The sequence below is a fragment of the Tympanuchus pallidicinctus genome, unplaced genomic scaffold, assembly GCF_026119805.1.
Source record: "Tympanuchus pallidicinctus isolate F22 unplaced genomic scaffold, pur_lepc_1.0 scaffold5, whole genome shotgun sequence".
Classification (NCBI taxonomy): Eukaryota; Metazoa; Chordata; class Aves; order Galliformes; family Phasianidae; genus Tympanuchus; species Tympanuchus pallidicinctus.
The window spans coordinates 38,888,172-38,913,994 of NW_026294769.1; the positions used below are offsets into that span (position 1 = coordinate 38,888,172).

The 25,823-nt window shown below is 40.7% G+C and overlaps 1 protein-coding gene across 2 annotated transcripts; it reads left to right on the top strand.

The window, feature by feature from the left end:
* The first annotated feature begins 324 nt into the window (after positions 1-324).
* Positions 325-25,259, top strand: TGS1 (trimethylguanosine synthase 1). 2 transcript variants are annotated; one of them, XM_052703168.1, is made up of 13 exons: positions 325-482; positions 593-657; positions 1,768-1,940; positions 4,027-4,885; positions 6,266-6,386; positions 7,535-7,621; positions 8,283-8,454; positions 9,585-9,933; positions 10,819-10,992; positions 11,911-12,054; positions 13,359-13,575; positions 14,543-14,621; positions 23,420-25,259. In XM_052703168.1, exons 1-13 carry the CDS (start codon positions 385-387, stop codon positions 23,534-23,536), a joined length of 2,655 nt encoding a protein of 884 aa, XP_052559128.1. In that variant the 5' UTR covers positions 325-384; the 3' UTR covers positions 23,537-25,259. The 2 variants fall into 2 exon arrangements, with proteins under 2 accessions (XP_052559128.1, XP_052559129.1); XM_052703169.1 differs by lacking the exon at positions 325-482 and having other exon boundaries at positions 593-662.
* Positions 25,260-25,823: the final 564 nt, after the last annotated feature.

Here is a 25,823-nt window from a genome sequence, read left to right on the forward strand (position 1 = left end):
TTCTGTGACAACGGCAGCTTTACGGGCGTGCAGGTGCCTCTCTGTCCCGCTCCCATTATACGAATTTTCCCCCTTTCCCAGTCCCTCCCCTGCCCCTCCTTTGTGCCGCTTCCAGGCACTCCCAGTACTCCGTTCGGAAGCACCGCGGGCCCAGAGAGCGACCCACGCGCAGCCACCACAACGTCCCGCCAGGCGGGGCCATCCCCGCTCCTGCAGCGCCTCAGCGGCCCCGCCCCTCGCTCCCCTCCGCACAAGGACGGCGCCCTCGCTCGGTGGCCTCAGCCAGCCCAATCCGGCACGGCGCGGCGCTCGGGGCGGGCCCGGCGCTGGTGGCAGTTCCGGCGGAAGGAAGACAGCGGGGCCGTGCCGCGGCGTGGGCTCGCGATGGTGCAGGACCCGCGGGGACAGCTGGTGGCCGAGCTGCTGCTGCGGGCCGGGGTGGCGAATGGCATCGTGTGCCTCTGCTCCCGCGCCTTCGTGGAGTGAGTGGCCTTGGGTGGCGGGATGGGGGGCTGAGCGTTTCTCCAACGGGCTTTGTAGTGCTGCCGTTCTTTGTTCGGTGACCGTCAGCATCGGTGTTTGTTTTTTACAGGGATCGGAAGTTATATAAGCTGGGATTGAAAGGATTTTATATCCGAGATGACGATGAGAGTACGGGTAAGGTAATTGTACAGTATGGCGCGGAGCGAGCTGTGCGCGGGTATTGCGGTGCGGCAGGACTGCATCGCTTTCACCTGGGTCTGCTTCTAACTTTCCTATGGCGCTTGTCGTTATGCGCGCGTTTGGTGGTGCTTAAACAATTGCTAACTGTGCAGGCAGGGATTCCAATTAGTGAGATGGCTGGGGAGTGCAGTAGGGAAAAGAGAGAGCGTTGGGCTCTGCTGCTCAGCTACAGCCAAAATACAGCTGTGTTATCAGTGCAGCCACCAGTCCAAACTCAGTGCTGTCCAGACTGCTGGGAAGGGAGTTAACTGCGACCCTGTCTGATGTTTGGGCTGTTGAAGCCTTATTTTGATTTCTGCTGTTGTCTTGCATTCCTGTTCTCTAGTTGTTTTTACTCCCTCTTTTTGCTTAAGAAGTATGTGTGTAAAAAGAGCCTGAGAGCAGAGCCGTTCTGCAACTAAGGCCTGATGTGAAAATGTATCCCTGCTGCTTTTGTAGGGTGGTAAATGCAGCATGGTCCTGAAAAAGATAAATTAATACAGCTAAAATAATGACGTAGTTAAAAAGTTTAGAATGTATGGAAGTGTTAATATTGGGTTATTTTTAAAAGTGTGTATATATATAATGTATAAAACTTTGTACTGATGTTAACGTTGTTTCATTGAACTAGTGCAAAAAAAATGAAAAATATCTATTAGTAGCTTTCAGGTACTTGTAATCTTTAAATGGGAAAGGAAGCTGAAGAAGTGTTTGTTACAGGATTTGCATTGAATTATAGGGGTGTTACAAGAAAGAAGGGGACGGACGCTTTATCTGGTGATAGCACATGGGGAAATGGTTTCAAACTGAAACAGAGGAGGATTAGGTTGGCTATAAGGAATTCTTTCGCTGTGGGGATGCTGAGGCACTGGAGCAGGTTGTCCAGAGATGTGGTGGGTGCCCTGTACTTTGGACACTCGAGGTCAAGCTGGAGGGGGCTCTGAGCTACCTGATGTAGCTGTAGGTGTCCCTGTTCATTGCAGGGGAGTTGGGCTAGGTGACTTTTAAAGGTCTCTGATTACAGAATCTGGAAGATTGTATTCACTCGATGTCATTTGCTCACAGGAGAGGAACAAGCATCTGAGCAGGAGAACAGTTGTCCCAGTGTGACATTGGGAGTGGATGCTGATTGTGCTCTGGACCTGGAAGAAACTGAACTAGACTCGGAGGCCGAGCTTATGAAGAGCATGGGGTTACCTCTTCACTTTGGTGGGCACTCAGCTCACAGGGACTTTGTGGTAAAAATCACTGTGCTTTATTTTTTCTGTTTACTTCCTGTTCCAGAATGTAGGGGCATGCCTACTCCTTAGTTGCTTTTGAGACTGCAGTTTGTGGAAATGTATCTGAGTGGCCTCATTTTCCAGCGTTATGATACATCATGGTCCATGCATTCAGATGCATTGCTGTTGCCTGTGCTGCCCGTTTTTTTTGCTGATTGAAGGGTTTCCTTTTCCAGGGCTGTCAGTTTGGCACTTCACCTGAACAGAAGAGTGGCTATTTATTTAACAGCTTAAAAATGACTGGGATAAAAGGAAGTGGGGAACCAGAAAATTCTGTACAAAATGAGTGTATGTGAAAAGAGGAATGAGTTACTTTGGGCTTGATTGGAAAAGGCAAATGAGTGGAAAACTGAGTTGAACTGGAAAAATACATTGTTCTCTGTCATGCAGCATCTTCTGTGCTGTGACAATTCTGGCTTCTTGGTCCGTGCATTCTGTAAAAGTTGCTTGCTGTTTGGGCTTGGCAGGGTCAGGCTGTGCTTTATGCTTCCATGTCTGTATTGCTCCTGCTGCTAGGAGGAGCTGGTTTAAAGCACTAATGCTCATGCTGTGCTGCAGGACAACTAAGATACTGCAAACTGAGCATGTATCTGCTTTAACTGTCTAGGTGTAGGTAGTAATAGAGAAAGTTAGTTCTGTGCATTCCCCTTGTAGCTGATCAAGCCAGGCTGTTCCAAAGCACAGGGCTTGAGCTTGGGTGCTCTGCTTCCTGCAGCAAGCAGCTGGGCTTTATGGATAGGCTGAAGTTGTGTGTCAGTGGGGAAAAGGTAGTGAGATATTCAGTGCCTGCTTCACAGAATACAGACCTCCCTAGAGGTGAGAGTGCCTTTGTGCAGAGCACTCTGTGATTCTAGCCTGATTAATTTCTCAGTAAATAGGAGGAGCTTGTAAATTGTTTTACATGATGACATGTAAATAGACCTTCCAGACATCAGAGTTGAAGCTCAGAGTATGCGCGTATGATTTGTGCAGCTATATAGTAGTAGTGCAAATAAGTCAAGTGAGAAGATAATGTTTTCTTCTAGATTACTGCTAAGTGTTGTGCTTTGCACCATATACATTAAGGGGATGTGAGAAGTGTGAGTGAAAGTTTAATGCCCATTCTCTTAAGCCAGCTCCTTGACAGGTTGCCTTATGCATTTGTCAGTGCAACAAAACCAGGGGTTGCAGCCATGTGAGTTGTATTCCCTCACCACCACCACACTTTTACATGTGAAATTTAATTGGACAGTTTATTCAGAAACTTGGCACATTTGTCTTATATAGCGTTTTGTTGCTCAGGGTGTTTTGCTTAGAGCACAGGAAAAGATTTTTGTCTTCTGTTTCATTGGACAGCTGTGGTAGTTTCAGTACATGGTAACAAATGAAATGGATTAATTGCAGAAAGAGACACCTGGTTGGATAGGAATCTTTTTCCTTTGTTTCTCTGAACTCTCTCAGAAATCACTGTGGGATGGAAAGAATATTTCATCAGTCATCTTTAGCCAGGCATAAATTGGTTCTGTAAGCAAGATTTACAGAACTTACAAATAAAAGCATATGATGTGCTAACTACCCTAATAAATCACTTGAGCAGTGTTTGCTGGACAGGCAGGTGTCAGGCAATGGTAAGGGTTCACCTCTGTGGCACCCCAAAGAAGTCTTTGGTGTTATTGAGTGATACTCGAGCTAAACTCAGTGACTCCACAGTTCCTGACTAATCTCCCCATAGCATTTCGTGGTGTTTCACACTGATGTCTTTCCTCTTAAATCACTGAACAATTATGAACAAATTTCCCTTCCCAACTGGAATTCTGCCTTTTCTTGGTCCTTTTTGCAGATATGCTCACAGCTGTTATTCACAGCCTTCTTAGAAGTCTTTGGCAAAATGACAGGGTCCTATCAGACCTGTATAACCCTTGGCCCTTTTTGTGGGGAGAAAGCTGACAGTGGGGTTGCAGAGTGAGAGAGGGTCACAACAAGTAGAAATGTAATTACAGGGAGGGAAAGAAAGGACTGCCTGCATGTTGTGGATTCCTGAATATATTTATCCTTTATGTTTTAGGCAAAAGAAAAATATAGAAAGAGAAGTAACATGAAGTTTATGAAAAAGAAAAAGAAGAAGAGAAAAGAATTACAGCAAATACAACAGGATAAAATGGAGCAGGGATGCCAGGATCACACTTGTGCTGATCATAAGCATCCTATCTCAGATGAGCCAGCCTCAGCTACAGAGCAAAGTGAAAAAAACAGCAAATCTCAGACTGCAGGTGAAGGGAACTGTGGAAGTTCAGAGAGCCTTGTTAATGAGGCCTTACCCATTGAACAGAAATGGGAGAAGTACTGGAACGAGTATGGAGAGGGCCTTCTTTGGCAAAGCTGGCTGGAGAAGCATAAAGATGTCTCATCACCTGAAGCCATGACAGCATCTGAGCCTTGGAACAGTCCAGACACCAAGGAGGAGTGGGAGCAGCATTACAGTGAACTGTACTGGTATTACTGGGAACAGTTTCAGTACTGGACAAATCAGGGGTGGACTATGGAGAGCTCACACACTGACAGTGTTCAGCTGAATGGGGTTACGCAGGAGACTGATCTTTTGCAAGAAATGGACCTGGTCAGCCCAGAGGCTGAAGGCAGCAAAGTGCTGATCTTGGAGCTGTCTCCTTCTCACACCAGAAGTGAGGAAACACTCACTTCAGGTGCTGAACCCCATCATGAGATAATCTCTGGGATTTGTAATTTAAACCTAAATTTGGACGCATTGGAGCAGAGCAGTGCACCTCTAACAGTAACTAATGAAGAGCACAGTTCATGTAACAGTGGAAACCAGAGTCCCTGTGTTTCAAGCCAAAAGGAACCATGTGATGGAGGAACCAGGAAAAGGAGAGCATCTTGTGAAAACAGAAGTATTAACCAGTCAGGTAATACACAATTAGCTAACATTAATTCTACTGCTATAACTCTAAGTGGTTATGTATAAAAACCAAGACCCTATCTTTATCACATTGTTTTTAAACATAGACTGAGTATTTTGTGGAAAGATAGCATAATTCCTTTTTCTTCCCTCTGATTCTCTGGAACATCTCTCCCGTTTAGGTTGTATATTGAATGCATTCATCTGCAAGTGATTTTAACACGATATCACAATATACACTTTATACATCTCTCAAATGTACCACGAAAAGTGATAAAAGGGCACAGTTGGTGCTTTACTGGTTTATTAATTAGCTTTAGTATTGCAGCTGTGTCATGCAGCCTGTGTTTCTTTTTTCACTGGTAGTCTAAAATTAATGAAAACTCAGTTTGATGTTTTCATGAATCTGACAAATGTAAGGACAGGATTTTTTAGAAATATCTCCAAAAAAGCATTTTTGCAGTTTGGTTTTGTTTGTGGTTCTCTTTTGTTCTTCTATTTAATAATGTAATACTTAAAATTAAACTTTTCTCCTGCTTATGGTATTATTGTAGACCAGCTGTCTTCCGGAGGTCCTTTTCAGCATTACAGTGTCAATTAGGTAGTGAGCTGCAGTTATCTTTAGAACCCCAAATTAGTGTGCCCACATCAAGTCAAAATGCCAGTTCACAAAGGAGTGAGTATGTTGAGAGGCAGTGTTGTGCCTTATGGTGGTGGAAGGGCTTTTATGAAGGAGATAAAAAAAAAAAAAAACCTGGATGTTTTTTTTGCTACCAGTTCTGTGTGCAGGGAAAGGAGGTGGCTATCCTGTTTGACCACAGATTTTTCCTGCCAGAATTGCCAGTAATTGACTGTGTGACAGCTTTCCTGGCAGATTTATAGTTTCTCCTGTTGAAGATGAAAGACGATATGAAATATGAGTGAAGAGTCAGCAGATTGGGAATTCAGTTTGATGAGGAAACCTCTGAGTGCATTGCTTGTGACCTCTTAAGGAAAGAAGAAGCAGGTGTGCCCCCATATTGAGCTTACAGTAGAGTTCAAAAGAGAGGGATGAGAGGAAAATCTTGCACTGGAGACAAAGCTTAAGAAGAAAGAAGAAACTGTTTGGAATTTGTATCCCACAAGCATTTTATTTTTCTTGGAGAGCTGAGTTATTTTGAAATTAGTCCTGCTTAAAATTAACGCTGTAGTGTAACTAATACTGGAAGCTTGTGTTGGCACGTTGTCCCCCAAAGACAGTTGAAGAAATGTGTGGTTTGACACCTTTGCCTTATTTATCAGATAAGGATATGTGAAACAACTGAGCTGTTGCTGCAGATGCACTTTAAGGATGGGAAGTTCTGAAATTTAACATGTAAAAAGATTTAAAATAAGTTTATCTTTTTAGGTTCCCAGGAGTCAGGTAACTCATGTAGCTCAAATGACAAAGAACAGTTGCTGCTTTGTGATCAAAATGAAGATGAAGGAGAAGAGCCCCCTGAAAACAGGAGTGCCAAAGTCAAGAGAAGGTAAGTAGTGAAATCTTTTTCTTTTTTCCTCAAATCGTTATTTATAACATCTGTTTGAGATTGAGTTAAAAGATTTTCACCCACAGGGTGGTGTCACATTTGAACAGGTTGCCCAAGGAGGTTGTGGATGCCCCATACCTGGAGGCATTCAAGGCCAGGCTGGATGTGGCTCTGGGCAGCCTGGTCTGGTGGTTGGTGACCCTGCACATAGCAGGGGGTTGAAACTAGGTGATCATTGTGGTCCTTTTCAACCCAGGCCATTCTGTGATTCTATGATAGTCTTCCATTGCTGCCTATCACTTTACCTGGCCGTAAGTGAAGGGTATGTCTTTGCTTTATGAAGAATATATGGTCTGGATGCCAAGATGTGCAAGGTGACAATACCTTGTGCCACTGAAATATATGAGATTATTAAATTGGAAGTGATTACTTGTTTATTCTGGTTTAGTTAGTGTAAAATGTAGGAGATATTGCTTAATAACTTGTATTGCTTAGCTAATGTGTTGCTAATAAAGTGCTCAGTACTGTGACATTCACAGAATAGTTAATCTCTGCCTTGTCACAGTCTTTTTCCTTCCTTGTAGTAAATCTGCAACCACAGAAAGGATGGGAGGCTTTTCGTTCCCTCTCTAATAAATCCAAAAACACACAGACTAAGGGATGAATGCAATTATCTGCTAATGATACTGCTTTTGCTGTAACATTTTGATACTGCTGTAGCACTAATGATGGATAACATAGATAGTTTCATAGATGATGAAGGTAATTTAGAAATAGGGTGAACGGGCATTTTGTCTTCATCAGTTCTGCATAGGGCTTGGTATTAATTGTTTTGAGAAATCATTACAAATATTTGGAATATTGTAACTCCCATGGAGGGCCATACTGAGTTGGGTAAGAATGTGCTCATGCATATGAATAGGTTAGTGTTATCTGCCTTGTTTGATATCAGCAGTGTGTGGGGGAGTTATGAAATGCACTTCTAAATGCCTTCAGTGCAGGAGTTTTAATGGCATTTCTTTAAGAGTGGGTAGGTTTTGTGTTTGTTTTGTTGTTGTTTTTTTTTTTTTAAATTTATTATATGATTATTTGGAGGGGAAAAAAAATAACCCCCAACTTAACTTGTTGTCATCTGTGTTTTCTCCTAGCCATGAACTGGATGTGGATGAGAATCCAGTGGAAGATCCTGAGGAAACCTGTTCTATTTTGGGCTTCAAGTGTGGTGCAGGACAAAAGTAATTGCTTATGAGGAACTCAGGGTTCTTCTCAGCAAGTCAGCTCTGTTGATATTATTTTAGTATGCCATTCATTTCTATTCCAATTTTGTTGAACTTCTGGAAGATAATTGGTGAAGTTAATTTTTCTGCAGTAGCTTTAGCAGTAGAAATGCAGAGTTAGGCAACAAGAAAAGTGCTTTGAAAGATAAGCATAACTCATAGGGTACTTGCAGTTATATAACTGCAGACAACTGAGTAGAGAACTGAAATGCCTGCTCAGCTAGTTAAATTTGGGATGCTTAAGGGCTCAAAACGTTAATGGACTTCTCAGTTTAGAGTTCTGTGAGTTTAGATTGTAATTTGTAGATGTTTCATGTTGAAATGAGGTTGCTTTACATTAACTGTGTTAATGAAGTATTGCCAGGTTATTCAGGTTCAGTGAAATTTCCATTTTCAGTAGCATATCCTAAATATTGGTTATCGGTGCCTTAGAAGCAACATCATAGGGCACAGATGGACTGTAGCTTAGGTACAGGGCTCAAGTGACACATTTAGTACATATATAAGGTTCAAAGAGGAGTATGTCTTGTAGCTGACTCTGTCACTACAGGTATGTTAATTTTAAATCATCAGAATTGTAAATTTCCCAACTAATTTTTTTTACTTTTGTTTATTTCAGGTATGGTGGAATTCCAGATTTCACTCACCGAAGTGTTCAGTACCTGGAGAAAAAAGCAAAACTCAAGTCCAAATTTTTGGATATGCGTAAACCAAGGAAGAGCAAAAACACACACATCTTCTTTACAGAAGAGCCAGAAACATCTTGCAAAAAAAATAAAACTCTGAAGAAGGTGGGCATACTTGATAGTGTTGGTGAATTGCATAGATGCCTGTGCTCCCTTAGCTGTTGTTACATTATGCAAAAGAAATTTTGCACAGACAGGTGATTTTTTTTTTTTTTCATTTTCATTCTGATGCTAACGTTCTTTTTTTCCCCTTCCTCTCCTCCTCCTCCTGTTTAGGTGAAGAATAGTTATTGTTAGGGTGGGTGTAAAAAGGCATTGGTGGATGCTTAGCAGTCTAGTAAAAGAAATGTGAGCTTAATGGTGAAGTTACATGGAACCATGTACAATATAGGTGCATCATTCCTTTAAAGATGTGTGTAGGTTTCTGTGCTTACTAAAAGTCTTTCTGATCTTAAAATGAGTTTATGAGTACATTTCTTAGTGCTGGAATTTCTGTGGTGAGGGGGAAGAAAAAAGTGTATATAATCAAAATATACTGGGATGCTAGGCATTCCCTAATACTTCCCTGTGTATTCTATACATTCCCTAATACTTCCCTTTCCATAATAGTTCACCCTAAAACACTGTTTTCTGGTGACGATGAAGAATGTTGTATTGAGCTCTCATCCCATTGCTATAATTTAGGATCAAAAACTTGGCCATTGCTTCCTTGTACCTGATGCCAGTGAGGAGAGCTGTGATTATGTGAAGGAGAAAAGAAGTTACAAATTTCCTCAGTCCTTCTGGCAAACAACTGCACTAGGCCTAGTGCCACCCAGAGTAACTGTAATGTTAAAACTAGGCATCTGCAGATACCTTTGAAGAGGGAAACTGACACCTGTCCATTGGTCGGGATGCAGTGTGGAATTACAAACTGTGCAGCAGATTTGATGCATGTACCATTTGGTACATCCTGGAGGTGAGGCAACTCACTCTCTTCTTTGCACCCAGGTTGTATCTGGTTCCCAAGACAACTTGTTTTAAAAAAAAATGTGCAAAGGGAGCAGAGCTAATGACTCATGTTACAACTGGATGGTTTTTTATGTGCTTATCTGTGGATATTTTCCTTTTTTCAAAATACACATGGTAGAGAATGTATCCATGGCAAGTGCTTTTGAACTGCAATGCTTTTAAACTGTCCTGTTTGCACCTGGTTACAAATTCATCTCACAGTCTGTGATATATTTCCATTCCAGGTGGAAGCGTTCCTGAAGCAGGTTAATGAACCCGCAGAGGAAATTGTGTACCAGAAAGCCTCTCCTCTGGGTAAAGTTGAGGAGTCATCAACAAGCAGTGACTCAGAGGATCAGGAAAGTGTCACCACTGCACGGAGTGTGAGATTCAGTATGGAAACCCCTGAGCTGCTGCCTTCCAGTGTGGTTGATGGTGAACCTGGGACGAGTAAGCTGGAAGATGCAATGGATGCAACAGCAAACAGTGCTGGATGCCAGGGAAAGGGAAAGCCCAAGTATGGCTCTGGAAGGGTGCTGGTCCCTCTGGACATACCAGATTATCTCCAGGCAGAAATGGAGGACGTGAGCCCAGGTACTCCTGTTTCCTACAAACTGGACATGACTTGGTAGTGGCCTGCTGCTCCTCTCCCAAATTATGTTGGTGTTGTGTGGCATTTACCTGTGGTTTACCACTTGGACCAAGAAGGTCTCTTTGAATAATTTATAGCTGTACTAGTGAAAGTAGTTTGTTCCTGCAGCACCAAAATCCAGGCCTTGCCTTTACTTTAGACAGCATTTCTGTATGGATGAACAGTGTTGATCTAACATGTGACCTAGTAGGTCATGTCTCTGGTTCACTCCTCTTTTCCCCTGTGAGAGCTATTCACGTCAGCTAGAGGCAAGGAATGCTCACTTTTGGATTCATATATGCACATAGATTTAGGAAATGTGTGTTGTTTAAAAAAAAAAAAATAAATAAAAATAAAAAAAAAAAAACCTTATAGTGTGAACGTGCTTATTTAACCCTTGGAAAAACAGAAAATAAGATTATTTAGCTTTCTGCATAGTTTAATCCTTCCCACAGAAATCCAATTGTGTTATAACTATTTAAAACACTGATCTAGATTGATTCTTATTCCTATTTAGTACATAGGCATTAAATTGGTGTCTGATCCACGTTTGCTCACCATTTACAGCTTATTTCTATCAGCTGAAAGTCATGTCTAGCCTGCTAAGACTCCTAAATAACGGGTAAAATATTATCATTTTATAACTGTGACAGATGTTTGATAGATTACTTTATTCCTTTGCTATATAGAATGCCCTTTTTTAACTTAAACTACTGATCTGCATAATCTGGCAGACAGTATTAAAGGTCATTTAGCAGTGTTGCTTAACTCGAGCATCTTGACTCTTATCTAGCTGCCAGTTATATTCATAGCCTACGAAGACAGTTAACTTTTACAGTGTCTTCCAGTTGTAGATGAAAAAAATACTGCAAAGAAGAAGGAGAGAAAAAGGAGGAGAAAGCATAAGATTGCACTGGGAGAGATACCTCCTGAGATTGCTGCGGATCCTGAGCTGATCAAGTACTGGGCTCAACGCTACAGGCTGTTCTCTCGCTTTGATGAGGGGATTAAACTTGATAGAGGTAGGTGTATCTAGTATACAGGGTTTTGACTTGGGTGGCATAAGGGGTACTCAAGCCTGTGACCTTTCTTACAGCTTATTACTAATTCTTGTGTTGAAACGAGCAATACTGAGTGCACAGTCAACATGCTGACAAACAAAAAAGCTTTGGGACTTCTGTTCCCCAGTTTCTAGTGTGGCACAGCCCTCTTTGTGCTAGTTATGATGCTTGCTGAAGATTGTAGTGTACCCAAACAGTGCCTGCTCAGGACTTTCTCAGAACCTCAATGACTCTTCTCCTTTTTTTTTTTTTTTTTTTTTTTTTCTTTTTTCACTTTTTAACTTTGAAGTGCAATAATGAATGTAATTTTGTTCTCTTAACGTACACTGTCTTTCAGCAGTCATTTTCAAGGTTACATTTTTCCATGTTATGTGGAAGCCACTTCTAGATCATCAGTTCTTAGATAAATAAGGAGTTTTTAAAAAAGGGTATTACCACCCTTTTTGGTAAGATTTTTTGTAAGGCTTTCATTTCTAATACTTCCCCATATAAACACATAGATTGTTTGGCAGGCCAAGTATGGCTGTAAGGAAAATAACGTGTAGGATGTGAGAGGATATATTTCTGTTTTATTTGTGGCAGAGCATAGTTATGACATGTATGAGGTTTTTTGCAGCTGTATTTATGTACTTGTCCTTCATAAGCACCAAGTTCAACAAAGCCTTCACTGAGAATCAGGCATATCTATTCACATCAGTGAGACTTTGTTTGCTTAGCAAATCACTGGACTTACCAGAGTTTATAATCTTGAAAGCCTGTATTTCCTGGTCAAATGTGTTAAGCCAAAGTTGCTGGGATTAATGCTAAACCTTCAGCTGTTTATTTTTAATTTAGATGAAATAAGTGGCGAAAAATACTTTTCTTCTCTTCCCTTTGTAGAGGGCTGGTTTTCTGTTACTCCTGAGAAGATAGCAGAGCATATTGCAGTCCGTGTGGCTCAGTCATTCAACTGTAATACAATAGTGGATGCCTTCTGTGGGGTTGGAGGAAATGCTATTCAGTTTGCTTTGACCTCAAAAAGGGGTAAGTGGGCATTGTATGCAGCACAGTGTTTCATTTCTTCAACCTTTTTCCCTAAAATTAGGGAAGGAAGTTAGGAGGAAGTTTTTTTTAGGAGGAAGTTTTTCACTCAGAGGGTGGTGATGCACTGGAACAGGCTGCCCAAGGAGGCTGTGGATGCCCCATCTGTGGAGGCATTCAAGGCCAGGCTGGATGTGGCTCTGGGCAGCCTGGTCTGGTGGTTGGTGACTCTGCACATAGTAGGGGGTTTGAAACTAGAGGATCGTTGTGGTCCGTTTCAACCTATTCTATGATTCTATGAAAAATGGAGGAAAAACTGCTTTTCAATTTAAAGTCAAAGTTGGATTTACGTTGTATATAATCAGTGTTAGTTTTACTTGGCATAGTAGCTAGTCCATAAGATGCTCTAAGATTGCTGTTAAAGGTTAAATTCTGTTTGCACTGACACCAAAAAGCTGCTGCTTTTCCCAATAGTATGTTAAGGCTAAGTACTCAAAAACATATTTCATGTGAAATGTACTTAACATATTGGAATAGGATCACCTGTGGGTGCAGCAGGACCTAATACAGAAAAGCAGTGATAACTTGGTATTAGTGTAAGTTCTTGTTTCTAGGTAATGAAATAGCAGTGAATCATGAGAGTGCTTTCTGTAAAAACATTGACTACTTAATCCTCCTCTAGTCTTGAAACACTCTGGTAAAATACCAGCTCATTGAACGCTTCCAAGTAATTTCTGAGCAAGAAAAATGGTAGTTTGTGCTGCGTTAAATTTGGTAGGCTATGATGCATTCTATAAATATTTCCTAAATTTCACATTAGTTTACATGATTATGTACTGCCGTTGTATCATAATTCTTGTACAGCACTGGGTGTTTTTCCAACTCAATTTTCAGTGTAATGTGATCAGCCACAAGGTAAACATTAATCTTTGACAGAGAAGAACAGGTTTCCAGTTTGACTCTGTGTAAGCTGTTGGGCTCCTGCCAGGAGAGAAGATCTGGCTCTGGTGTTGCTGTGACTTTGGTGTGAATGCATGGAGCTTCTGCTGTAAAGTAAAGGACCTTCCTTTCCCTCTGAGGAGCTGGAGCTTCATGTTTTCTGCTACCTAGAAAATGAAGTCCTTGCTTAGCACTTAAAATGAAATTATGGATGTGATATGTATCTGGTTGCTACAAGCATTGTACATTGTGAAATACATTGTGAAACATTTTGTTTGGTAACTGGGTGACATCCATGTGACAGTCAGATGCTCTGTGCACTTTGCAGCCCACATTACCTGTTCATTTCCTCCCTTGTTCCCTTGCAGTGATTGCTGTTGATATAGATCCTGAGAAACTCAGCCTTGCACGCAGCAATGCCGAGGTGTACGGCGTGGCCAACCAGATTGAATTTGTGTGTGGAGACTTCATGGTGCTGGCTGCTGACCTGAAAGCAGATGTTGTGTTCCTCAGCCCTCCTTGGGGTGGGCCTGACTATGCCACTGCTGAAATCTTTGACATCCAAACTATGATTTGCCCAGATGGATATCCTTTCAAAGCTGTGTGTCATCATGGGTCTGATTTTCAGTCTTTTATGTTTTTTTGTTCCCTCTTCTCTTGAGGTGGGCTTTGCCACGTCCAGCTGGCAGACTGAAAGTGATGGTATCTGGGTGAGGTGCTGCAAGATATGGTTTAGTAACTTATTGATAGTAGTGGTGATAGGAGAACAGTTGACTAGATGATCTGTTATGTTCATATCTTCTAATTTAAAGTATTCATTATTTTTGTTATATGATTTTATTTAAAGAAACAACCCTGAAGTAATCAAATACACATGTGGCATATGCATAGGCAATCATTAGTTATGTGAGCTATATATTTTTTTTTTTTAATGAGAGCTAGCCTTGCTTAAAATATTTATGTCGTTATTATAACACCTCATGATGTGGGAAAACAGAAGAATGCAAGCAAAATATTAATTAATGTATAAAATTTAATGTTAGTTTATTTACATTGGTAGTGAGCAGCCATTCATTTAGGAAGGCATGAGCATAACAGTCTCATCAACTACAGAACTGTGTTTTTCTTTGTCAAATAATCTCTTTTTATTCCTTTTTAGCTAAACTGTAGCTATACCTCTAAGGTAGGCCTCTATGTGAGAGGCAATGTTATGCAAAATGATTTAGAAAGCAGGTATCAAACCAGTGTACTGACTATAAACTGCTTCTCAAATTCTTTTTTTGCAGTTCAGTTAAATTTTCTAGGTAAAGGGAGTGAATTGGTTGGGTTCTCTGGGGTTTTTTTTGTTTGTTTGTTTTAAAAAAAAAAAAAGGACAGTAATGGTGAAATAGTGGTATTTTTACATTTAGTACTAATTTCTGCATTTCAGAACAATATCTAATTACACAGCCATTACGTTATTGCATAATAAGCTTTCAAAATGAAAAATATGTAATAGTTTCTCCCTCCCTCTACATTTTTTTTTTTTTTTTTTTCCTTTACTGGCTTCTACATTTGAAATTTTCAGGCTCTCCAAGAAGATTACAAACAACATTGTTTATTTTCTACCTCGGAACGCTGACATTAACCAGGTACGTTACTGCAAAATGGCTTGCTAACTACCAAAACCTCAACTTGGTAAAACATGGTATAAGCACAAAGTTAAGGTTTTTTAGTCTGTTCAGCTGAACGTGTTTGGTTTGTTTTGTTTTGTTTTAGATTTGAACCTTACATTAAGTGGTTTCTGTGTTTCTAGCACTTCTGGCATATTTAGAAATTGGAGTAGTAGATGACTTTCATTATTTTGATACTATTCCTTCATAGAGCAGCAGACTGGAGATACTTACAGGCAATCCAAATACAGTATATTTGCGTGCCAGACGGATACATTCATATAAAAGAAAAAGGTATTTTAACCAGCTCATACCATCTCATATATTCTGAGTCCTAAACCTTTCTGGCTTTCCATTCATGCAGGAGTTGCAGGAGATCACTGTACAGCCTGCTATGATTAATGCCATTACTGTCATTCTCATTAGCATTTTAGTACAGTCTCAAGCAAGAGACATCTGTCATGCTGCCCATACAGGTGTGTAGTTACCTAGGGGCTGCTTGCAGAGCAGTGATTGGATTACTTAGATGTAGCACTGACTTGTTAAACACACAGTTTATTTTACCAGTTCAGGGTGCTGCTTTTTTTTTGTTTGTTTGTTTTGGTGGTAGAAATGTTCATTAGAAAAGTACTGTACCTGTTTGGTTGTTCAGATTGTTGATGTGGAATGTCAAATACAGTTTGTTCTTCAGTGTTTGAAATTAAATATGTCAGTCAAGTACTTTTTTTTATTTTGGAAGTAATTAGATGACTGTAGCACTTGCCCTGAGTGTCTGGTTTAGTTTCCTCTGTATATTTTCTATGCTAATTATGTCTTGTAGATTTTAAGCTAAGATGGAGCAGTGAGATGTTCTCTTCACTTGCCTTATGCCACAGAACTTCGCAGGTTATTTCCAGCTTTTCCAAAAGCTCTGTCTAATGTAGAGCAGATGAGGACTTCAGCCAGTGCCTGCAGACATGGTTTATGGCAAACAGACAGTATGAGAAATTCTCATGGCCTAGCTGTTAGCATGCTCTGCCTGTGTAGCACCTGTGTGTGGTTGCATTAGATGTTTTGCTGCCCCTACCTCTTGGTCCAGTTGGCTCTGAGTCTTGTTGGAATGTTCTGAATGTTCCTTGATGTACATCCACAGGTTCTCCTCTACACAAATTGCTGAAAAGTGCTGTCACTCAGAATTGTGGCTATGTGGTCACAGCTTAGTTGTAAAAGGAGATACTTGGATTCAGCTCAGTTTTCCCACCTATAGGCTGTTCTCATGGAAAGAAAGCAATTCCTTATGCTTTCTCTAGCTACTGTGCCAGTATACAGGAAAAAAAAGATCTAAAGGTTGATTATCTGACAGTGTGGAGAGAGGATATTCATCTAGCTTAGTGTTGAGGGAAATTCAGCGTTGGTACTTGCTTGGACAATGGTGGGTTGTACTTGACCTTCCTAATTATGATTGTAGTGGATTCTCTGGTCCACAGAAGACTATGCAGAGGTTACAGCCTTGGCCGTCGTAATCTCTGGTTGTATTGGAGTGACATTTCTGAATTTACCACTACTGAAATTTCAGGACTGTGAATTTCTAGAGGATTGGAAGATATATCTTCAAGGTTCCTTAATGGTAGGCGTGAGCAGTTTTTCTTCTTAGTTTCTATGTGGTTTTGCCCACAGTTCTGATCCATTTTATTTATCTGATGGATCGAATAGAGTAGCTCCTGTCCTGACAACCTTGGCAGGGGTGCAGAATCCCACTGCTAGTGTATCATCATGTGGCTGTGCTTGTAAATGTAATCCGTAAGCACCAGGGGCCTAGAAAGGTCTGATGAAGAAAATATTTAACATTTTTTTTGCAGGAGATTAAAACCTGAAATCTAAGTAACTTCGATAAGGCAGTATTTGCTGAGAGATTACCTGATGCCTTAGATTTGAAACTTACAAGGTTCTTAAGTTCATTTATGATAGCACTGCACAGGCTTATCAGAATTGCCTCTTCAGTGTCCTTAAAAGTTCTCTTTTTGTATACATGCAAATACTTCAGGCTTTCATGTATCCCTGAGCTCCTAGAAGAGGCAGTCTGGAATGTCTAGCATGGAAGGTGGCAGTTGTTAAATCTTCAGTACTCTGCCTCTTGTTTTTTACTGACTGAATCTGCAACCAGAGTGTGCTTTGCTAGTTAAAATTAATTTGGAAGCTGATTTAATTTCTGTTGCAAAACTCCATGCAGATGTTAATACTGATTGTAAGCCAGTGTAGCAGTGCATGTTGGCTTGTCTGACAGTAGATCTCAGGTTTGTAGAAATAGATGCCCAGCTACTGGAATCGACCTTAAAGCTAAAATCCTGCTTTTCCTTAAATTAGGAGGGTTCAAATTTACTGGAAAACATATCTTTTTGTTTTTCGGTTTGTTTTTTTTTCAGCATTAGATATGTTGGGTAGTGTGAATTCTTGCTGTGAAAGCAGGTGGTTGTTGACCTCAACTGTGCTGTTTCTGAGGGCACTGCATTCACTGCCTTCTTGGTAGATCAGACCTGCAACCTCGTTCTGTATGGCTTTATTCCAAAAGTGATGTGAATTATGCCTGCACAGTACTACGATTTTTTGGAGTCAATTTGGTCTTGCAGAGTGGAGAGAGGATTCCTTTGGCTGAATCCTCTTAGAAAATTCAGTGAATTTATGTGCAAGAGCAAACTTCTGTACTTCTGCCTCAAGAGGGAGCATCGAACCAGTGAAACACACTTGATGTGTTCACAAGAAATAGGAAACATTTATCTCGGTTGCATCCAATCTGGTTTATAAGCATGTGCTTGATTCAAAACGTATGTCCATTTTTAGGTTGAACTGATCTTTCAGAAATGTTCTTTCTGATTAGGGAATATTCAGGAACCATTATATATGAGTGTGTACATAAAAACATAGTTGATATTTGCAGCTCATCCTTGCTGATACCTGTTTCTTTGCAGCATCTTTACCTCTAAGTCTTTTTTTTTTTTTTTTTTTTTTAAACTTTCTTTGTATCCCCTTAAAAAAAAAAAAAAAAAAGTTTGGGAGGGAATTGGGTTGAAGGGCAGAATTGTGAGATCTATAGATATTATCAGTTGAGATCATGTTTGAGTACTACTTCAGTTGTGGGTGGGACTAAGCTTTTATTTGGCTGCCAGCAGTATTTTTGGAAAACAGAATAAAAAGTTTGATCAACTAAGAATTCTTTCAAGGTAGGAAAGAACTTGAGATCATGTGCATTCAAATCAAAATTATGCTGTAGCAAATTTGCTGTAGCAAATACAAGTGAAAATGTTTGGTAAACATTTGGGTATTTGAAAGCTGTTTTTACCTTCTATGAGAAGAATTAATGATACTAATTTAAGCTGATAATGGTTAAAAATAAATAAATGAGGATATCTGTGCCTTGGCAAAATTCTGATGAAGACACATTTCCTGCCCTTGCTCTGTGGTTAATAGGCTTCATGAGCAGCAGGGAACCTGAAGTCAGGGAACGTTCAACCTTTCCCAACATCCTTGTTCTCAGCTGGTTCATTTCCATCACATCAAGGGAGAGAAAGGAGATACCTGCAGGCAATACTATGTTTGGATCTTCAAACCTCAGCTAAGCCTAATCAAGACCTGCATGAGTGATTGGAGAAGCAAGCTGGTTGAGACTGATTAAATAATGTCTACATTCAGCAAGGTGTGCTAAGCCTCATTGTGTACTCACCTCAGGGACTGGCATTTATCCTTGATCAGTTGCACCGCCTCTTTTCTTCTCTTCTTAATATTTGCAGCAAAGAGGGAAGAATCTGGGGTTTACTGTAGGAGTTTCTTTGTAGTGGTTTCACCTCATTAGAGAAGGGCACCAAAGCATATAGAATCCTCCTAGGTGTTCACACACTAATGCAGTGATGCAGCAGACTGTTCTGCATGACATAGGTCCTGCTGCTGAGGTGTTTGTCCTGCCACTGGTTGTCAGGACAGGGTCAGGGTGGGTGATGCCCTCTCCTGAAAAACTGGTGAGACGTATATGCTGATGGTATAAGGCATTAGCACATTAGCATCTCTAACAACCTAGCCAAGCACAACAGCTGGAGCAGTGGTGAACATGTGGTTTGTTGCTCACCCCGCCCATTATCAATTATTGCTCAGCTCGAGCTATCTTTTTGGGATAGAAGATATGTTTTGGTCTATCTGAAATCCGGCCTGTGACATAAGAAAAGCACTGTAGTTCTGTGAAGAGATTTGGCAGTGTTAGAAAGCCTTTCTCCATGGGGTAAATTGGTTGAAATGATCTATCCAGGAGAGAGATAGTAGTGTTGGCTCTGTGCTGTGGGTTACAGCAGTAGTGTTGTGAAGTCATGTTCCAGACCTTGCTAGCGTGCTACACGAGCTTTGTACTAACAGGCTTTGTGTCAGTATGGGGTGGGGTAGAAGAAAAGATCTAATAAATTAAAAATAAATAGAGGAAGCATCAGGAATTTTTCTAAAGTGGGATAACTTAAAAACAAACAAACAAAAAACAAAACACCAGACCTTCAAAATTCAAGTCTATTTCACATTCAAATTTGAGTATAGTTGGAATTTCATAAACAGGAGCTGTTGTATTTATTGAAAATATATTTTCCTCTTAGAGTTGCTATTAAACTTCTGAAAAATTTCCCCGTTTTCAGCCAGCAATATTTGGATGTAAAAGTAGCATGGCATAACAGAAGAAGAATACTGCTCTTTTGGTAATATATTTCCTTTAAAGATCATCTGGTTCAGCTCCCCTGCAATTACAGAGAGCTGCATCAGGGACAGCTATATCAGGTCGCTCAGAATCCTCTGTAGCCAGACTTTGAATGTCTCCATGGACAGGGGCATCCACCACATCTCTGGGCAAACCTTCCAGTGCCTTACTACCATTACTGTAAAAAGAACTTTTTCCTTTTATGCAATTTAAGTCTCTCCTGTTCTAATTTGAAACCATTTCCCCTAGTCCTTTCACAACATACCCTGCTAAAGAGTTTGTCCCCTTCCTTCTTATAGCCTCCATTTAGATACTGAAAGGTTGCTATCAGCTCTTCCTGGAGCCTTTTCTTCTCCAGACTGAACAGCCTCAGCTCTCTCAGCTTGCTCTCATAGGGAAGAAGCAGGAGAAGTTCTTCCCTGTCCTTAGAATAAGAGAATACCTCCGAGGTTTCAGCCTGTGCAAGATTAAAACTAGATTCTGTCTCTTAACTTTCAGTAAAGGCTATTTGTTTGGTTTTTTTCCAAATGTAGTCAAGGTTGTGATGCTTCAACCAGCATCCTTTATGGCCTCATCCATCCCTCTGGTGGATGTCTGCCTTCTTTGAACCTTGCTAGAAGGAGAGGTCGTGCAGCACTGAGGAGAGAGTGGAGCATGAAACAGTGGAGATGATGTGTCTGGATGCAGCACTGGCATTTCTGGGAAGATGCACTGTGTGAGGGCAGCTGGGTTGGGCATGGTGCTGCGTTTTGTAGTTGAGCAGGAGAGAGACCTGGTGGGAAGTGATAAACACAGTGCCATAGCAAGATGTTCATAGGTACATACTCTTCCATCTGTGCTATTTATCATGTTCTCCCACGGTTACTACTAGTTAATGGGAAGTATATATGTTGGCATTGTAACAGTGATCGGCAACTTCTTTCCGCTTAAGCTATTAGTGAATTAATTGTTAGCAGCTTGTTGTGACTCCATCAATCATGAGCTGACCTGCCAGCAGTCTGCCTGATTTTTGTATTGATGTGTAACATAGTCCTGCTGGGAAAGTCTTACAGACTGCATTTATTCCCTGTGTACTGTGCTTTCGAAAAATAGGTGGTGTAGGAGACAAGCAAAAGGTTACATTTGTCGTTATTTAGAGTTGTGTTGTGTGTTTGTTTTTTGATGTGGTCACTTTTCAGACTTCTTCCTATTTCTGTATTGGAAACTGACGCCTGGGTTTGGGACTTCAGCTATACCAAATTAAATGAAATCACTCCTCAATCGCAGGACATTTTGCTATCCTAAATGATGGTTTCACGTGTCTGGTTATGTTTCAGGAGTTATTACTGTTTGGTCTGTATCTAGTGCTTAGAATGATTTGCTGGTCCTAAAATCAAGCAAAATGCTGTTGACTCTGATAGTGAAGAAAAGAATGCACATCGTGCAGATCCTTTTTCTTTTCTTGCCTTTGTTTCCTCAATGTAATGATACCCATTTTTGGAAAATCAAGATTGAAAATGAAACTTTGATTTTTGTCTGCGTATCTTGTGCCTAGATGGTAAGATGTTTATTGTGCTTCACGTTTTGAAAGACCACCTGGAACTGTGTAGTCTTTTTAGGGTCCTTCCAACCCAAGCCATTCTGTGATCCTATAATAATACGTTTTAGAGCTTTTTGTATGGCAGTTTGTCCTTGTTAATCTGTCAGGCTTCACTGAGCCGTTCCAAGGAAAGCTTGCAGCTAGCAGCTTGCACATAATTAAATTTGCAACCTCCAGCAGTTTATAAACAAGCATGGTGATGGAACATTTGTGTTTTCCTCCTCTGAATGTTGGTGGTTCCATCTGAGCAGTCAGTGCCTCCTCGCTGGGCTCCCTTTGCTTCCCTGCACCTCCCATTCACATGAGAAGCTGCGATGTTGACAGATGTATTCTGAGGAGTGCAGTCATGGATTTTTGCAATCTGGAGATTTCTGTCCTGACTCTGCCTCTGCAGTTCATGCCTATGTGCCCATTAGAGTTTTGTCACCTTTGAGTTTTCAAATATATATTTTTAGGAGGCAATTGAAATTACTCTTATTAATCCTGGATTTAATGCTTTAAAGTTGTATATATATTTATACATGCAGCATGTGGATATTGTGCTCTCAGGTATCCTTCAGAAAATGACACCTGTTAGCAGAGGGAGTGACATCTACCTGCATTACTGAATAAATATTCTATTTGGACTTCTAAGAGGAATACTTAGTAAAGACTTGTTTGATATGAATGAGCAAGTAGTACTTATATGTGCTTAATTATATAAATTGTGCTCCAAACTTGGGACTGGGTAATCAATCCCAGGTAGTATCAGTGTTCATATATTAAGTTGACCAATCCAGTCAATATTCCTGAAGAGTTAAGCAGCTATAGCTTCAGAAGGCATTCTCTTACACTTTTTGCAAGAGTCATTTACAATAAAATAGGACAAAATTAACATCTTCCTGGGAAAAAAAATAAATGGGTTGCCTTGCAGTATTAACGGCTTTTAGAATGTCAAGAAGGAAAAGGTAAGTCATAAAATTAACATTCTTGATCACTTGCCAGTGCAGACTCTCGTGCTATTTATAAATTGGCCTGCTTCTGCTTTTTTACTTAAGTGGCGGGTTCCTCTTTGACAAGAATGTGGAATTTTTTTTTTCCTATCACCATTATACTGAAGGATGAATAAAACTGCTCAGACTTTTGTTTTTATCTACAGATAGAGAAAGAAAAAGAAAAAAGGGGGAGGGGTGAGAGGAAAGGAAAGTAAATGTCTGTTTTAGATAAGTGTGATCTTTCTGGGCAAGTCAATAAAGGTTCAAGGTATAATTTAGATTAATTTGTTATTTCCTCTTGATGGTAGGCTGCTTTTTTACTTGCAGTAAAATAGAGGAAGCTCAGCATGTTTATATTTAAACCTGTGCTACAGAGTGAAGTCTCGGAGGAGTTCAGAAGTGGCAATAATGCAAGCCGAACTTCACATTTTAGCTGGCAGTGTCACAGACATCTTGGTTTAAAGACCAGTGCAAGCCTACTGCGGGCCTGCAGACCTTCTGTTTTTTATTTTGTTGAAGTGGAAAGTTTTCCAGCGTCAGACCCACTGGGAAGCAGCACAGCATGGCAGCCGCCTCCCACTGTGCAGCCTGCAGCAGGGAGCAGTCAGTCATCTACCGTCTGCCACTGCACTGCTGGGCGTGGTAAACATGAGCGGAAGGGGACGGAGGGTTGTGTGCTCGGGTCCAAAAGACAAAGTCCACAACAGTGTTTCCTTTACAGTTGTCAGTTGTAATCATTAAGCACCAAAGGTGCTCGCTGGGCTCGGTCAGCAGAGCGTGAGTGGTCTCGCTCGGGTGGCTGCAGACAGGCCCTGCGCTGCCCCGCAGGCTCTCTACCTCATTCTTCAGCGGTTGCTCAGCTGCCGGCTGCCTTTCCATCAACAGTGTCTGAGATTCACCTGCACACAGCAACAGCTTTTCTTTTGTTGTTGCAACAGGAAAAAAAAAAAAAAAAAGATAGTATATTTGAAAGCTGTTTGGTTTGGGGGCTGGATATCTTCTTGTTGTGATGTTTTTGTTTTGGACGGTTGCTTTATTTCCTTCCCCAGCTCTTCAGCACAACTTTTATGCTTCCCAGTTTCAGGATTTGTTTGTACTCTGCCCACGAAACTTTGCATTTTGACATGTAAATTTAAAAAAATTTTTTTTTTTTTTTACATTTTGACACTCAGGATTTTGGCTTGATTTTTGCTGTCACCAGGCAAGCATCAGGGATGCTTGTGCTCTTGGTGCTCTGCAAACCTGGCTGTAGTATGTCTCAGCATAGTGTGAGAAGTAGTGATTCTTTATCTTTAGTTCTCAAGTTCTCCTGTTGTTTTTTTGTGGATAGGGACGAATTCTAGGTCCCCAGGAAGCCACAGACTCACTTCTGTGATAAAATAGGAAACACACGGAGGACCGGAGGCGTTAGGCACCAGTGATATCGAAATAAAGATGCTTTACATGACACGAACAGAAGTTTGGGGATTTTCCTCTTTACCTGCACATTGATTGATCTATTTCTTGTTCTTTTGTTTTTCAGATCGCTTCCTTGGCAGGGCCAGGAGGGAAAGTTGAAATAGAACAAAATTTTCTCAATAACAAACTGAAGACAATAACAGCTTATTTTGGGGATCTAATAAGGCCTGACCTCTCCTGAATTTCATGTGCATTCTTCTAGGTGCAACCTCCTTGACTACTTTACTGCATAAACCTTTGTACAGCTGGCTTGTCCAAAACGACGTGAAGCTGTTTCCTGCTTTAATTTTTATTCTGAAAAACGTTTTGTTCATTGCTACTGCCAATAAATGTTTTATAAGAATTTTGGCAAATTTCTAAAACTAGAGTAGCTGTGAACGGAGGAGAAACTCTTTTTGACACAGTCTTGCAAGATCAGTCAGTTGAAGGAGGACCTGGGGACTTCTTTGCAGCTCTGATGTGTGCTGCGGTACTTACTCACTCCATTGTGGATGTTCAGGGTGTTGAATAGTTTGAAAAACACCAAGTGTCAAGAATGCTGTCAGTGCTGACAAAACATGAGCACCTGAACATAATGTGGACCTACATGGTGTGATACACGGCGCCAGATGCAGCTGTCACCTAGCTTCACAGGCTTCCTGCTCGCCTAGAAACCTTCTCAGGTTTCTTTATGGTATGATGGCCTACACATTTGTTATAGTGAGTTCTGCAGTTTGCTGCAGCTTACAGAGAGAATAGGGTGTGTTTGTGGCTGGCAGCAGGGCTGTACCCTCTCCTTTGTTATTTATTCTTTTTCCCCCTCCTACAGATAATGAGGAGAAACCTGACTGGAGGTCAGTCCCAGTAGCTTTATTGGAAGTTAGACACAGGTTTCATCCTCTTTTGGACACCTGCTCCTCAGGCAGGCAGCATGAAGCAGCAGAGGGAGCACTAATCCCCAGTAGGAGTAATCCACTCCCAGTCTGGGTTTTGAGGGAGAGCAGTTGCCTTTGGACATTTCTTTGGGCAGAAAAGGACTCAGGCAAGAAGAGAAGTGTCTGTAGGGCACAGACATGAAATTCTCGTTGAAACACAGTTACAGAAAGTATACGAGATTAATGTTGATCGTGTTTATGAGGTAAGAGTGTAGGAATACACTCTTATAAAAAATAAAAAAATTAAAAAAAATAAATAAAATTTTGAAGATGAGAAGTGTTGATTCTCCTCTACTTGGAGTGCAGCAAATCATGATGTTGAAGGCAGCAAAGACTAAGCACTGAACCATGGATCTGTGCTGATGAAGAAGGCTTTGTAGAGTAACAGTGTGGAACAAACAAATGAAGGGAATTTTTTTTTTAAAGATAATAAAGACATACTTAAAGATTTTATTAAATCTTTAAATCAGTTAAGAGACTAGTGGGTTTGTATATGCAGGTTGTTAAAAATATATGTGCAACTTGACTCATTGCAGGTGCAGTAAAGAAGCACCTAGGAAAGAATTTTCCAAAATTTATTGTCCTTCCAGTACCAGGCAATTGCTAAAGTGTTAAATGAGTGTTTCCTACCTTCACATGTTTCAACTATTTAATTTGCATTGCTGCGTTTTTTCCACTGTGCTGAAGAACTGCTGTGATGGTGCAGGCCCCCATGCCAGTGTTTAAAAGGAGTTGGAAAGGAGAGAAACTACCTGCTCTGCAGTGTTTCCTAAAGAATGGCAAGGGAGATCCTTACTGTACACCTGCCTCTTCCTCAGAAATGTGTTGCATTTGCAGGCAATCCTTTTGCTACAAAGAGGAGAGTGGCAAGTGCTGATATTACAGGTCCAAGCCTACTGCAGTAGTAGCATATAAATGTAGTGATGTTATTAAAATTCCACTCTGACCTATATTAGGAAAAAAAAAACAAAAAAAAAAAAAGCCATAAAATCATAAGACCAAATGAAAAATAAATGTTTACTCAGTATGTTAATAGTTCTCTGTACACTGAAATTTAACTATATTGGGCCTGCAGCTGCTTACAGAAAAGTTGTCATCTTATTTTTTAGTCCCTCTTCTTTCGTGTAGTTAAGAATGACTTCAGAAGCATTTTGAGATCTCACTAACACCGCTCATTTTTACCTCGTTTTACCACTTGTTTTATCAGAAAAGTGGTCTGATTTTGTTCATCATCCAGTTTTCAGGAAGTAGAAGCTGAAATGTGACGTACAAAATACAACATTTACTGTTCCAATGTTTGCTTCCAGTTTAGTGAACTTAATGGTAAAAATGGAAGGCTAGTTAAAGGCTTTTACTGCTTTTACCTGGCAAGTGTGTTAAGAGTCAAAAATGGAAGAATACCCTTGTTCATGCCTGTTCTTCTGTGTTAACCAACAAGTGTAAAAGATACGTGAGCTGGTTGGTTGATTTGTTTTGCACACCACTTGAAGTCAGAATGGACTCTGCTGGGTTGGTTGCTGCCAGTTTTGTGCTCGGCGCAGTTTCCCATAGTGG